The sequence below is a fragment of the Microtus ochrogaster genome, unplaced genomic scaffold (genome assembly GCF_000317375.1).
Source record: "Microtus ochrogaster isolate Prairie Vole_2 unplaced genomic scaffold, MicOch1.0 UNK35, whole genome shotgun sequence".
In the NCBI taxonomy this organism is placed as follows: Eukaryota; Metazoa; Chordata; class Mammalia; order Rodentia; family Cricetidae; genus Microtus; species Microtus ochrogaster.
The window spans coordinates 2,968,045-2,982,679 of NW_004949133.1; the positions used below are offsets into that span (position 1 = coordinate 2,968,045).

At 47.8% G+C, this 14,635-nt stretch overlaps 1 protein-coding gene across 1 annotated transcript in view; it reads left to right on the plus strand.

Moving 5' to 3' along the window:
* Positions 1-10,668, plus strand: part of Atp1a2 (ATPase Na+/K+ transporting subunit alpha 2) — a 27,083-nt gene extending 16,415 nt beyond the window's left edge. Inside the window, exons 14-23 of the mRNA XM_005368573.2 lie at positions 2,803-2,939; positions 3,433-3,583; positions 3,678-3,846; positions 4,048-4,202; positions 4,554-4,677; positions 4,846-4,991; positions 5,188-5,318; positions 7,539-7,640; positions 7,791-7,882; positions 8,840-10,668. Coding sequence (XP_005368630.1) covers positions 2,803-2,939; positions 3,433-3,583; positions 3,678-3,846; positions 4,048-4,202; positions 4,554-4,677; positions 4,846-4,991; positions 5,188-5,318; positions 7,539-7,640; positions 7,791-7,882; positions 8,840-8,868 — 1,236 coding nt within the window. The 3' untranslated portion in view covers positions 8,869-10,668. The remainder of the gene's footprint in view (positions 1-2,802; positions 2,940-3,432; positions 3,584-3,677; positions 3,847-4,047; positions 4,203-4,553; positions 4,678-4,845; positions 4,992-5,187; positions 5,319-7,538; positions 7,641-7,790; positions 7,883-8,839) is intronic.
* The last annotated feature ends 3,967 nt before the right edge of the window (positions 10,669-14,635 follow it).

Genomic DNA, 14,635 nt, shown 5'->3' on the forward strand with positions numbered 1-14,635 from the left:
GGCTCCAAAGCCACAGAGAAACCCTGTCTCGAAAAACCAATAAATAAATAAATAAATAAATAAATAAATAAATAAATAAATAAATAAATAAATAAATCTCATTAGCACATGCGTACAAACTAAAGGCTTACCTAAATATTTATCATGTTGTTCAGGAAGCAATAGGTCAATACGCAAGTAGTCAAGGAAAGGGTGAAGAATGAAACCCTAGGTTCACCAACATTTCTGGGGAAGAGGAGAAAGAGAAGCCAGTGGGGTGGGTAGGACACAGCTAACGTTTATTGAGTGTCTACATAACACCAGCCTGGACTGATGTAGATCACCCCCTCCATTGTGCTGACATAGAAAATTGACTTGTCTAAGGTCCAACCGTTGGCGAAGGTCAATGTTTAAACTTCCTGTCCAAAGGCAGCACTTACTTCACTCTGCTAGGCTCCATTCTGCCACCCCGAGGAGGTTTGAAAGAACATGCCGCCAGGTAGGGGTACAGCTGGGGCAGAAATGAAGGAGGCACAGAAGCCAAGGGAGTGAGGGGTCTCAACGCGTGAGGGAATCAGGGACAGTGAGGTTTGCCAAGACACTTGTTTTCAATAGGAGGCATGTTGCGGGTAGTTTCAGGTTAATAATGGGGGTGGGAGAGAAGGCAGCGGGAGCCTGAAGAGTTGTCTTGCCTCAGTTCTGTGGGACGTCTCCCACAAGCCCACATACGCCAATCTGTCCTCATCCAGCTTTGATCACTTTATGCTGATAATAGCCTCTTCCCAGGCCTCCTCCCTTCCCATCCCACTCCATGCGTTCTGCCACAGCAAAGAACATTAATTGTCCCCGCTAAGGCAAGAAACACTTCTCCCCATACCATGCAGGGCTGTTGGAAGCCAATGGACACAACAGTAGCTGAACACTGTCTCCATCTTTTTTTTTCTTATTTATTTATTTTTCCATTCAAAAATTTACACTTCCTCCCCTCCTCTCATTCCCCTCCCGCTCCCCCACTTATCTTCCTCCCTCCTTAAGAGAGGGCAGGGAACCCTGCCCTGTGGGAAGTCCAAGGCCCTCCCCACTAAATCCAGGCCTAGGAAGCTTTGCATCCAAATAGACTAGGGTCCCAAAAAGTACATGCAGTAGAAACAAGTCCCAGTGCCTTTATCAATGGTTTCTCAGTCAGCCCCCATTTTCAGCCACATTCAGAGAGTCCAGTTTGATCGCAAGCTCATTCAGCCCCGGTCCAGCTGGATTTGGTGAGCTCCCATTAGAACAGGCACACTGTCTCAGTGGATGGACCAACCCCTCACAGTCCTGACTTCCTTGCTCATATTCTCCCTCCTTCTGCTCTTCAACTGGACCTTGGGGGTTCAGTCCATTGCTCTGATGAGGGTCTCTGTCTCTATCTCCATCTGTCACCAGATGAAGATTCTATGGTGATATTCAAGATAATCATCAGTGTGATGGTGGGAGAAAGCCAGTTCAGGCACCCTCTACTCTGCTGCCCAAGGACCTAGCTGGAAGCATCCCCATGGATACCTGGGATCCCCTCTGGAGCCAAGTCTCTTGCCAACCCTAAAATGGCCCCCTTAATTAAGATATCTACTTCCCTGCTCCTATATCCATCCTTCCTGCATCTCCACCCTCCCACTCCCCCAAGCTCTCTCCAGTCTTTCCCTTCACCCTCCTCTCTCCCCTCTCCCCTTCACTGTCTCCATCTTAGCCCTGCTCTATCCAACCGCACTGCTGCCGTGATCACTTGAGACACCGGGAGAGTCAAACCTTTGTTCAGGGTCCCTGTGACCTTGTAGAAATCTTGAGTGCTCACAAAACTTTGGTCTCCTTAAATGTATTTGAAGGGAGCTGTTGGAGTTTGGAGAGTGGCCCAGCAGCTAGGAGCGCTCATTGGCTGCTCTCTCAGAGGACTCACACAGCAGGTCACAACCATTCAGGGTATTAGATGCCCTCTTCTGGTCTCCGAGGGCGCCAGACACATATGTGGTACACAGACATACATGCAGACTAAACACCCACACACATAAAATAATAAAAAGAGGGGGCAGAGGAGGGGAAGAAGGAGGAACTGTTAAAGGGGGTACCCATCCAGTTCTGATGGCTTCTTTTCCCACATAGCCAAACTCCTAAAGAAATTCCCCAGACAGCCCAGGCATGGAAATGTATGCCCATAATCCCAACACTTGACAGGCACAGGCAAGAGGATCCTGTGGGTCTGAAGTCAGCTTGGGCTACATACCTAAAGATCTTGTCCCAGAGAGGTAGAGGAGACACACACACACACACACAGAGAAAGACAGAAACAGACAGAGACAGAGACAGAACGCAGACAGAGAAAGACAGAAACGTGGGTTAGGGAGAACACACAGACTCTCCTCTGCCAAGGGACCCTCATTAGCCTGTTAATCTGCTGCAGATGTTTTAGCTGTTTGAATGGACTCTCTCTGATCCTCTGAACCCTGAACCCAACACAGTTTGTCACTGTCTCTTACCCTTACCACCAAAAATTTGTGTACACACACACACACCACACCACAGTCTCTTACCCTTACCACCAAAAATTTGTGTACACACACACACACCACACCACACATACCACATACACACACACCTCACACACACACCACACCACACTACACATACCACATACACACACAACATACACCCCCCCCACACACACACACCTCCTCTCTTCTGGCTGGGATTCACCAGTCTTAGACATCTAGTAGTCTAATTTTACATGGTTTAGGGAAAGGAATAGGAGGGGAAGCTGAACACTTTCTTTTTCTGTCTTCTTCTTATCAGGTGATCATGGTCACTGGGGACCACCCTATCACAGCCAAGGCCATTGCCAAAGGTGTGGGCATTATATCAGAGGGTAATGAGACTGTGGAGGACATTGCAGCCCGGCTCAACATTCCTGTGAGCCAAGTCAATCCCAGGTAAGGGCTTTACAAAGACCCTGTCCCTAGCCAACACATCATCTCCCAGAGGCTGTCAGGGTTCCTTGGGGATATCTGGACAGCATCTCTGGAACCCTTAGACTAAAATCTTTCCTTTGCCTGTCCAATGGCCATTCCCACAAACAACTTTGTGTCCAGCCTGTACCAGTGATGAGCTGTGTAACCTTGGAAACATCTTGCAGTCCTGAACTTCCATTTTCTCAGTTATGGAATTGAGATGCTGTCCATACTGCAGGGTTGCTATAGGGATGGAATATGCCTAGCAAACAGCCCTCATGCTTTCGTGGTACCACACAGGGAGGATGTAGCATTGCCTTCTCTGGGAGAAATAGCGGAACTCAGTGCCATAGAAGAGGGCGTGAAAACAATAACGGAGTACCACCGCTCAGGGGACTAAGGCACACGGAGCAGGGAGGGGCAGCAGGACAGGCGTGAGTGTGAATGGTCAGTTCCTACTGCATCTACCCTTCAGAGAAGCCAAAGCATGTGTAGTGCACGGGTCAGACCTGAAGGACATGACGTCAGAGCAGCTGGACGAGATCCTCAGGGACCACACGGAGATCGTATTTGCCCGGACCTCCCCTCAGCAGAAGCTCATCATTGTGGAGGGGTGTCAGAGGCAGGTGAGCAACACAGCAAGAGGCAGCGACAGGGCAAAGTAAGGGGCCAGACAGGCAAGGACTCTGTCCTCAAGCACCTTTGGTGTCCTCCCGGCAGGGAGCCATTGTGGCAGTGACTGGTGACGGGGTGAACGACTCCCCTGCGCTGAAGAAGGCTGATATTGGCATTGCCATGGGCATCTCTGGCTCTGATGTCTCTAAGCAGGCCGCTGACATGATTCTCCTCGATGACAACTTTGCCTCCATCGTGACAGGCGTGGAGGAGGGTGAGGAAGCAGGGTGGGCTGTGTGACATCCAGGATGTCTGAAGCCAGACCTTTTGCTTCCTCTGATTTTCACACTAAGATTCCACGCTGCTTCAGCTTTAAATCTTCCTCTTAGAAAAATGAGCAGCCAGCCACACCTCAGGGGTGAGGGCGGGGGAGAGTTCCTCTAACCTCCCTGATGCCCTCAGAACCTCCCCACAGGCCGCCTGATCTTCGACAACTTGAAGAAGTCCATCGCGTACACCCTGACCAGCAACATCCCTGAGATCACCCCCTTCCTGCTGTTCATCATTGCCAACATCCCACTGCCCCTGGGCACCGTGACCATCCTCTGCATCGACCTGGGCACAGACATGGTGAGGCCGGAGGGTGGAGCACAATTTGACCAGGCAATCACAGGGAACAGGGGTGGGGTGAGCAGCGGACAAAGGAGCTGCGCCAGGGTATCAGACCAGACCCTGAGCCGTAGACAGCAGATGATAAGTACAGGCCTGGGGAAAACAGGAAGTTTCTCGCCACCACTCTATAGTACCAGGGATTGAACCCAGGATTCACACATGCTCTCCACCCCTAAAACTATCACCCTAGTGATGACAGGATCTTAAATACCACTGTGCCGAACTCTGTTGATTCTTTACTGAGCATTTGCTGCTCTAGAAACAGAATCTCTTCAGATGCCTCCTCCTGCCCGCGTCCTCTGTACACAGGTTCCCGCCATCTCATTAGCATACGAAGCAGCTGAAAGTGACATCATGAAGCGGCAGCCACGAAACTCCCAGACGGACAAGCTGGTGAACGAGAGGCTCATCAGCATGGCTTATGGACAGATTGGTGCGCCCAGTCAGGGGCTTGGGAGGGTGTCCCCAAAAGCTTCGTCCCATGCCTGAGAGAGATGAGTGACATTTTGAGAAAGAGTCCATCTCTGTCCCCGAGGGGTGGCCCTTTGTTGGCTCTGCTTTCTCTGCTCAGGTCCCACCTTCTGTTGACAACCTCTTCCAGGCATGATCCAGGCTCTGGGTGGCTTCTTCACCTACTTTGTGATACTGGCAGAGAACGGTTTCCTGCCATCACGGCTGCTGGGTATCCGCCTTGACTGGGATGATCGGACTACCAATGACCTGGAGGACAGCTATGGGCAAGAGTGGGTGAGTGGGGCTGTGTAAGTGTGATGCCAAGGAGAAGGGGTGGGGCTGAAGGCCTGGCAGGAACTGGCCGGGAGCAAGCTAGGGGCAGAAGATGGGTTAAGTGCCGAGCTTAGCAACTGCCTAAAGCATGCTGTGTGCTGGTACTATCCATCCCTAACACTCACACTTGACCTCTTTCCGCCTGCCTCCTCCCCAGACCTACGAGCAGCGGAAGGTGGTGGAGTTCACATGCCACACGGCCTTCTTTGCCAGCATCGTGGTTGTGCAGTGGGCTGACCTCATCATCTGCAAGACCCGTCGCAACTCAGTCTTCCAGCAGGGCATGAAGTGAGCGCCGACCACTACCAGGACCTACCACCCAGACAGTCCTCTAGACATGGTCACCAACCCATACAGGCCAGGATTCCAGTACCAGACCCCCTCAGCTCCCAGGGCTCAGGTTTACTCGGAAGGCATCTGGTTGTAATAACCTAGCTACTTATCCATAGACAGGTTTGAAATGCGAGTGCGCACATACACACACACACACACACACACACACACACACACACACACACGAGGACCGAATGGCAAGACTCTACGGAACTACACTCTATTGTCCTGTTTTCCTACCTTCATGTTCGTCTTCTCACCCCTCCTCCTCACTTCCTCTTCCAGTCCCTGTGTAGGTGGCACCTAGCCATATCCTTTGCCCGGTTCTAAACCCAGGGTCAGGTCTCCTGTTCGCCACAGCAACACTTGGCACTGTCCTGTGGTTCTGCATCTGCCCAGGGGGCACATTCAGGCCTTCCTAGAGTGTGGTACCACGAGCCGGGTCGTGAATTAAGTGCCTCGCTCTACTCTCAAGACAGGGTCTTCCAGGCGGGTATGACCGTACACTGTGTGGGCAAGGAGTCCTCTCCAAGGTTAGATGACAAGGTCACTCAGCTGGTCGGGGCCCTCCAGGTTGGTCTCCACCCCACACTGCAGTAGTAGCTCACTTGTCACACACCCCAATGTCCGGCACCCCATTCCCTTGTGATTTGAACACAGATGGAGGCTGAGTAGCAAAGGGGCCACACTGGTTTCTTTCCTGTTTCCTACCATAGACAAAGGTGGCCATTCCCCCAAATACATTTTGTCCCAGAGAAATCTAAGGAATTAGGCACAGCCCAGTCCTGTACCAGACACTTACAGGGTAGCTTACAGGTGACACAGAAAGGTGGGGACAGAACCAAACTGACGAACTCAGACCACCCAAGAGATGACTTGAATGAGAAATGAGAAAGAATCAATGTGACTCTGGCTAAGTACAGGGAAGAGGTATTAATACCCACAAACTACCTGGCCCAGAGGCAGCCTCAGTGTGCCTGGACCTTGGGCAGTTAAAAGTCCTCAAAGATACTCTCAGCTGTATTTCAAAATGCCATACGAGCCAGGCTCTTACTTGCAAGAAACTCCCATCCTCAGGCAAACCCCAAGAAGACAGTGGTGACTTCCTCTAGACTAGTTACTCTTGTTCTGCTTGGAATCCTCAAACACTTATAATAAATTCTAACGTAGTTATCACTCACCAGCAAGTGTAACTTGAGAGGCAAAAATCATTTAAAATGTGGATTGTGTGGGAAAAAAAAGCAAAGAGCTATCCCTATTTTCTTCTCAGACATTGTCTGATGTGCTATGTAACCAAAGAAAACATGTCTTTTTATGCTTATTGTATGTAGAGAAGAAGTGGGAGGCTCGAAGAAATTAGGCTCTTTTAAACTCCCCAAAGGCAGGAAATGGCTAAGCTAGCGTACACTGGACAGGTCTGACTCCAGAACCTGCTCTCAGAACATTGTTCCGTCGTGCTTTTACATTCTGATACAGCGAGTATATATCAACTACTTCCTGTACAGTGACACAGAAGCAAACGCTGGCCGGGCTCAGTATTTTGTAAACATCCTCTTCACTCCGTGTCTGTGATGTACAACCACCCGAGTCTGTAGGAGATACTGAGAAATAGAAGACACCAATGGGCTCCATCCAGAGGAGCTTTTTAAGACTCCTTGCTGGGAAAATGATATTGTCCCAGCTCATGAGCCTAGAGCAATAACAATTATAAGCTGTCTGTGTTGACTACTACATCTCTGGTACTGAGTTACATAAGAAACAATTACTGAACGAGTTAATAGATGTATAATACACAGTAGCCAGAGGTGAACAGAACAAGCAGAAGAAAAAAATTTTTTTTGATTTTTCAAGACAGGGTTTCTCTTTGTAAGTCCAGCTGTCCTGGAACTAGCTCTTATAGACCAGGCTGGCCTTGAACTCACAGAGATCCGCCTGCCTCTGCATCCCAAGTGCTGGGATTAAAAGCATGCACCACCACCATCCAGCCAGAAGAAATTTTTTTCCCCCTTTGGTTACATAAAGCATGAGAAGAGGTTTGAAGATGATAGGGATGAAGAAGCCGTCCTTCCCTCTTCTCCTTCCCTTCTGCTCCAAGGGGTGCCCCTGGAGCTCCCCCTTCCCACACCCTCCTCCAATGCTACCTGACTACCTGCTTTCTTTTCTTTGCCTTTCTAGGAATAAGATCCTGATTTTTGGGCTCCTAGAAGAGACGGCTTTGGCTGCCTTCCTGTCTTACTGTCCGGGCATGGGGGTGGCCCTCCGAATGTACCCACTCAAGTAAGTGTCTCTACCAGTGGCTGAGGGAGTGGTAAGAACAGAGAAATCCTGGCTCCTTTTGGGATCCAGGCTCTAATTCACTTTTGCTCTACTTTTGTGACACCGTGCCAGCCCCTGAGGCCCCTGACAGTTCCCTCCACTGTTTTTCAGGGTCACCTGGTGGTTCTGCGCCTTTCCCTACAGTCTCCTCATCTTCATCTACGATGAGGTCCGCAAGCTCATCCTGCGGCGGTACCCTGGGGGTAAGCGTCCCACTCTGCAGACAGCTCTGACCCTAAGGTCCCAGAAGCCCTGAGCCTCTTCCTTTCAGATCCTGTGTCTCACCTAGAGCAGTGGTTCCCAACCTTCCTAATGCTGCGACCCTTTAACACAGTTCCTCACGGTGTGGTGACCCCCTGACCATAAAATTATTTTCATTGTTACTTTATAACTGTAATTTTGCTACTGTTATGAATCATAGTGCAGATAGCTGATATACAACCCCTGTGAAAAGTCTGTTTGATCCCCAAGGGGTCACGACCCACAGGTTGAGAACCACTGCTCTAGGATCACAGACTATCGGATTAGAAGGACCCTTGGAGATCATCTAATCATCTATACATTTTGCTGATAGAAAGATGCACAGAGGGGATTTATTCGCTTAGGATGATAAGGCAAGGAATAGAAACTGGTACCAGGACACAGGGCTCCTGATTTCCTGGCATCAACCAAGAGTTGGTTTATTTCCCCTGGAAGCATTTTTGATCATTGGCTGGATTGAAATGGATGACCTACAAGCCACACACGGTCCATGAATGGTGTTTGGGCTGAGAGGTCCAATATTTTAGATGTGTGGTCTTCTAACGGATCCACCATCTAAAACTTGGGCGTTTTTACATAAAGCCTGGGATCTGATTTCTAAAACAACATAAAGCGCTGTCAGCCCTCTGGCGCAGTTCCTCGCGGCACCATTGGCACAGCTGCTTCCGAGGACACTTGTTACCTGAATGAAAGACAAGTCTCCCCAGAAGACAGGCTTGGCCCCTCCTTTCCTTTATACAGCCCACCCACCAGGCAGGGGTTTGTCCCTTCCCTCTGCGCTATTCCGCTATTCCCCAGACTTCTCCTTCCCTCTGATCTCAGCTATTCGAGCCCTGGGGAGTTGAACTTTTGCTTCCTGTTATGTTCCTGCTACAACCTTTATCCCATCTCTCTCACAGGCTGGGTGGAGAAGGAGACGTACTACTGAGATCACTGGAGAAAGGAAGAATGGGAGAGATGGGGTGCTCTGGAGGTGTTGCTGCGGTGGTGGAGGGAAGGGATGGAAAATCTGGGGTGGTATTTTAGGGGAAGATTTGGGGGGAGACAGAATAGGGCAACGGGGTGAGCTAAGCTGGGTAAATAAACTTGAGGTGACTGCTCCACAGGTCCAACTGTGAACCCTCAGACAGTGTGTTCTGGGGTCCCCTCCCGAGATCCCTCTCGTCCCACTCTACCACGTCCCCTACTTTCCCCGAAGCACTAAGGGTTGCCCCAGTCCTCCTGGTGTCCCAGCCCTCACCTGTATTCTTCAAACACATCACCACCCAAAGGTCAGTCCTGTCTACTCCAGAAGGAAGTCCTCTCAGACCAAGTATCTACGTCTCTGGCTTCATTCCTCTTCCCGTTCTTGTCTTCCTTAGCTTCCTTCCTGAGCCTGCCCCTGTTCCTCCCTTTCCAGACCTTAAAAACACAAAATTTTCCTTCTGGAAGTGCGAGAGTCTGAGGCCAGAAGGGGAAGCTGGAAGGGAAGGTTAGGAGTGTCTCCCAGGCAAGGCCAGTCAGGAACCTAGGAAGGAGAGCTGGGCTGGCAAGAAGAGATTGGGGATATGCTGGCTGAGGGAGACAGCAAAGGAATAAAGACAGGCAGTGACCACAAATTTGTCGCCTTGAGTCTCCAGGTAGATGGTATGGGTTCTGTCTCTGTGTCCTGCCTTTATAGACACAAGTAGATTTAATTCCCATCTCATTAGACTAGCAACGACGGGCAAGACCAGGAGGCAGTCTGGCCACAAGTGCCCCAATGACCCCTGGATAGTGGTCCCCTTTGTCCACAAGGCCAGGAAGGTCCAGCTCTTGGGATTACATGCTTTTGGGAACATCCCCCTCTTTATAATAATTTCTCAAACACCACGCTGTTCTGAGACCCCAGTTAGCTGCCAGTTTCCACCTCCCTGCTCTCCCACTACCTTCCCCTTCATGCCCATCCTGCTGAACCCACATCATTTCCAGTATTGCCTAGCTGGCCATTGGCAGGAAAAATAGCTTAGGGCATGACCACTGCCAGAAATTTTAGACACGAGAGAAAATCTGCCTTTGACCTCTTAGATGGCAAGGCCACCGCTCCCAGGCAAACTCCCACTTTCCTTGAGACAGGAAGCTAGCTTCAGGTTCCTATGGAATAGAGTTGTCTTTCCTTACTCTTTGCTCTGCGGACAGCTGCCCTTTTTCTAAGCCTGGCCTAGAAAGCATTAGATAGCTGGACCTAGATGAATGAGCCAAGCAAGTGAGAGACAGCAAGAAAAAGGCCTAAGGTGGAAACATGAAGGACAAGACACGCATTAGGCCAGGCCCAAAGGCCTCCCCAGAGCCACTGTCTCATCACAGTGGAGTTTTGTTTTATCGTACATACATTGAAATTCATAAGCCTTAGGTTGGAAGTCTAAATAAGACACTATATTTATTTGGGCCCTATTAATTTGAGATCTTGACTTTGAACAAGCGTTTACCATTGCACAATCAATAAAGAAGTCGTTTGGTCAGTAATTTAAGTGCATAAACAGTATTGCTAGGAGTGGCATATTTAGTCTGTCCCAAAGTACGCTTTTCAGGCACTTTAGAAACCTCCCTTTAGAAGCAGCAAGTGCATAGGCTAATTATCTTCAGTCCTGATATATCTGTTAAAGGAACATCTACAAGATCCTTACTGGTGACCTTCTGTAAGACTTTTAGCTTGAGGCACTACATATGTACTTGAAAATAATAAAGCTGAATTTCTTTATGAGTAAAGGGAAGTGACTCCCATGGTTGATTTCTATACTTCATACTTGCCTCCTTCTCAAATTGTGGTTTTGGATCTGCGCTGTGGAAGGATTTGACTTGGAAAGGGAACCGAAAGAAAAGGCAAAGGTCCGGAATAGCAGGGAAATAATCTGGCCACAGGCGGTACTGTGGGGGAAGCTGAAGGGGAAGATGTTAGGTTGCAAAATAACCTAGAAGAAAAATGTAATCAGAGCTCTCTTCCTCAAGGCAGTCCCACCAGGAAGCCACAAGAATTTGTCCAGAAGAAAGAGTACCTGTGGGTCTATGAGAAACACGGTCATTTCTGCTTTTTCCATTTCAGAACCAAATCAGCTCACTCCCAGTCTTAGAGGCATGGAACAGAGGTGCTGTGCTGGGGCTATTGCAGCCAAGTCCGCACCGATTAGCAGTCTGTACTGTACTCAAAGCCATCTTTAGGGGGTATGGTAAAACTCATACAGCCTCAAAACCTACCTGAGTAGCATGCATGAGATGATTAGGGAGGAGGGAGGAGCCCTGTGCACTGAGATGGGGAACAGTTGCACGATCCACATTTCTGCAGGGGTCATGGGAGACAGAGAGACACTGGCTCTTAGGACCTACACTGGAATCTCAGGATAGCCATGAGAAATCAGCTCCAGCATAAGTTCTGTACTGGCCCCTTTGTTATAACTATCACTGTAGTAGCGGTGGTGGTAGGAGTTGTCATCCTAGCGGCTGTCACAGTGACTGTAGCTCACTCCATGCCTTTAAAATGACAGTTTTCACTGTAAACGCTAAGAATAAAACCAGATTAAAGCTTACCTTGATCTCATCTCAGGGTCTGTCTTCTTGATGGATCCTCTGCCAAGAACACTTTCTTTTCCCATGCTTGGCTTCCCCACCCTCTCATTCAGACATTAACTTAGACATTACCTCTCCTGGGAAGCATCTCAGGCAGCTAGCATTCCTGACATTTCTTTTCTATTCAATTTCCTTTTATTAGTAAATACTAACTCAAATTTAGGTATGAAAATGGATGGGTGGATGGATGGGTGGATGGGTGAATGTGTGGATGGATTGGTGGATTAATATGTTAAGGTATATTCACATGATGGACAGATGATGGATGGATGATGGATGGATGGATGGATGATGGATGAATGAATGATGGATGGATATGTGGGTGGATGGGTGGATTAATATGTTAAGGTATATTCACATGACGGATGGATGATGGATGGATGATGGATGGATGGATGGGTGGATTAATATATTAAGGTATATTCACATGATAGGGACTGGAGAGATGACTCACTGGTTAAGAGCACTGATTTCCTTCCAGAGACAACCAGGATTCAATTGCCGGCACCCACACGGTGACTCACAACTTTCTGTAACTCCAGTCCCAGATGGTACAACACCTTTTTTTTCTTTTGGCCTCTGTGAGCACTGCAAATACATAGTACACAGACATGCATGCAGGCAAAACACCCATTGTCTTAGTCACTGTTCTGTGGCTGTGAAGAGACACCATGGCCAAGGCAACTCTTACCAAAGGGAGCGTTTAATTGGGGGCTTGCTTAGAGTTCAAAAGGGTAGTCCATTATAATCATGGCAGGGAGCATAACATGGGCATGTAATTAAGCAGACAGACAAGTAACTGAGAGCTACATCAGGCAGAGAGAGACTGAGCCTACCTAGGGCTCTCAAAACATCAAAGCCTACTCCCCATATAGGCTACATCAACACCTACATCAACAAGGCCACATCTCTTCATACTTCATAGTCTACCAACTGGGAATATGTGAGCATGCAAATATGTGAGCCAATAGAGGGACCAGTCTCTGTGAAATTACTGCATCATACACACAAAATGCATAAATAAACAAGAAGAAAATAGAGAGCAATCTGACTACCTTCGAGAGAGTCTTTGCCAAGGGCTAGGAGATACTACTGAAAGCAATGCTAGAAAGTAGAGCCGGCTTCCACCCAGGAAGAAGGACTCTTCATAGCATGACTCCTTTACCAAGAGAACTAGAATTGTGATAATTCACCAGAAAAAGACAACCAGATGAAAGATCAAAATACTAAGAACATGCCCCAAAATGGTAGCAAATAACAAAGAAAGACACAGAATAGAAGAAAAAAAAAAACACAATTTTTTTTTTGAAACAAAGTCTCACTGTGTGTCTCTGGCATGCTTGAAACTAGAGGTGTAGATCAGGCTAGCCTCAAACCCAGATCTGCCTGTCTTGCTTCTGGAGTGCTAGGATTAAATGTATGAACCCAGCCAAAAGAGGCTTTAAAAAACATCCCTTGAGCTGGGTAGGCTAATGACAAATGTCAGTAATCTCAGCCTCTGGAGGAGTGTGAGTTCAAGACCAGCCTGGACCACAGAGTACGTCTGTGTCTCAACACCAAACGGGATGAAAAAAATGGCTCAGCAGTGAAGTACATTCGTTGCTCTCACAAAGGACCCATATTTGGTTCCCAGCACCCATACCCAATGACTCTCAAACACATAAAACTCCAGTTCAAGGAGGATCCGGTGCCCTCTTCCAGTCTCTGATGGCACTTGCACACACGTGGTATACATACCTACACTTGAGTAGACACATATACATACTATAAAATAATTTTTTTAATTAGTTCCAAGCCGGGCGGTGGTGGCGCACGCCTTTAATCCCAGTATTTGGGAGGCAGAGGCAGGCAGATCTCTGTGAGTTCGAGGCCAGCCTGGTCTACAAGAGCTAGTGCCAGGACAGGCTCCAAAGCCACAGAGAAACCCTGTCTCAAAAATAAATAAATAAATATATAAAATTTGCTCCAAGATTTGAGTTTCATTTTTGAATTCTTTGAAGAATATATTATTTCAACTCTACTAGAATGTAGGGGGGGGACATTTTGAATTGCCTAGCCTATTTTATGAGAGACAAGTATCATTTTAATAAAATTTTATAATGCTTATAATAACTCCATGGGAATTCAAGGGAGTATATTACAAGGAAAATGTTAGTAACAACTCAGACAGACTGGAAACATTAACAAATAATCATTTTAAATGACACTGAAAAGTCTATCTGTAAAACTCAGCATCTACTCCTAGTTCAGATATTGAGGGAAAAACATACTGGGACATGCAATTGTGTTCAGAGAAGAGAGAAAGGGATGAAGTCCAGAAAACTAACCACAACTATACCTTCACAACCCTGAGTAAGCAGTTAGCACTTTTAAAAAAATACAAACAGGGGGCTGGGGAGGCAGATGTCAATTGATAAAGCCCTTGCCAGATAAGCACAAAGGACCCAAGTTCAGATGCCCCCACAGGCACACATGTAAAAAAAGCCAGGTATGATTGTATGTGGCTGTGATCCTAATGCAGGGAGGTATAGACAGGAAGATCCTGTTGCTTGCTGGCCAGCTAGTCTTGCTGAATTCTGTGTTCAGTGAGAGATTCTTTCCCAAAAAAATAAGGTGAGGAGTGATTGGGGAAGACAACCAGCTTCTAACTGTGCACGTGTGTGTGTGCGCGCACACACACACACATACACACGTGCACTTGAATCTACACACTCATGACCCATTTACATAAACAAAAATTTTTCAGTTATCTAGGAGTAGTAGCCCACATCTGTAAATCCTAGCATTTTAAACGTTGAAGACAAAGAACTGCACATTTGAGGCCTGAGGATACACAGTGAGACTGTTTAAAAAAAAAAAAAAAGTAAGGAGTCAAACTATAACAAGTGAAAACCACATTAACTTTTGGAAGAGCACAACTGCCTGTTACACCAAGAAAGACAGACTGTGGTGGGTAGAATGGAAATAGTCTCCATAGGCTTCTATATTCTCATGCTTGGTCGCCAGTTGGCAAAACTATTTGGGAAGGATTGGGAGGCGTGGTCTTGTTCTCAGAGATGTGTCACTGAAAGCCATGAGGTTTCAAAAGTCCATGACATTTCTGGTTGGCTCTC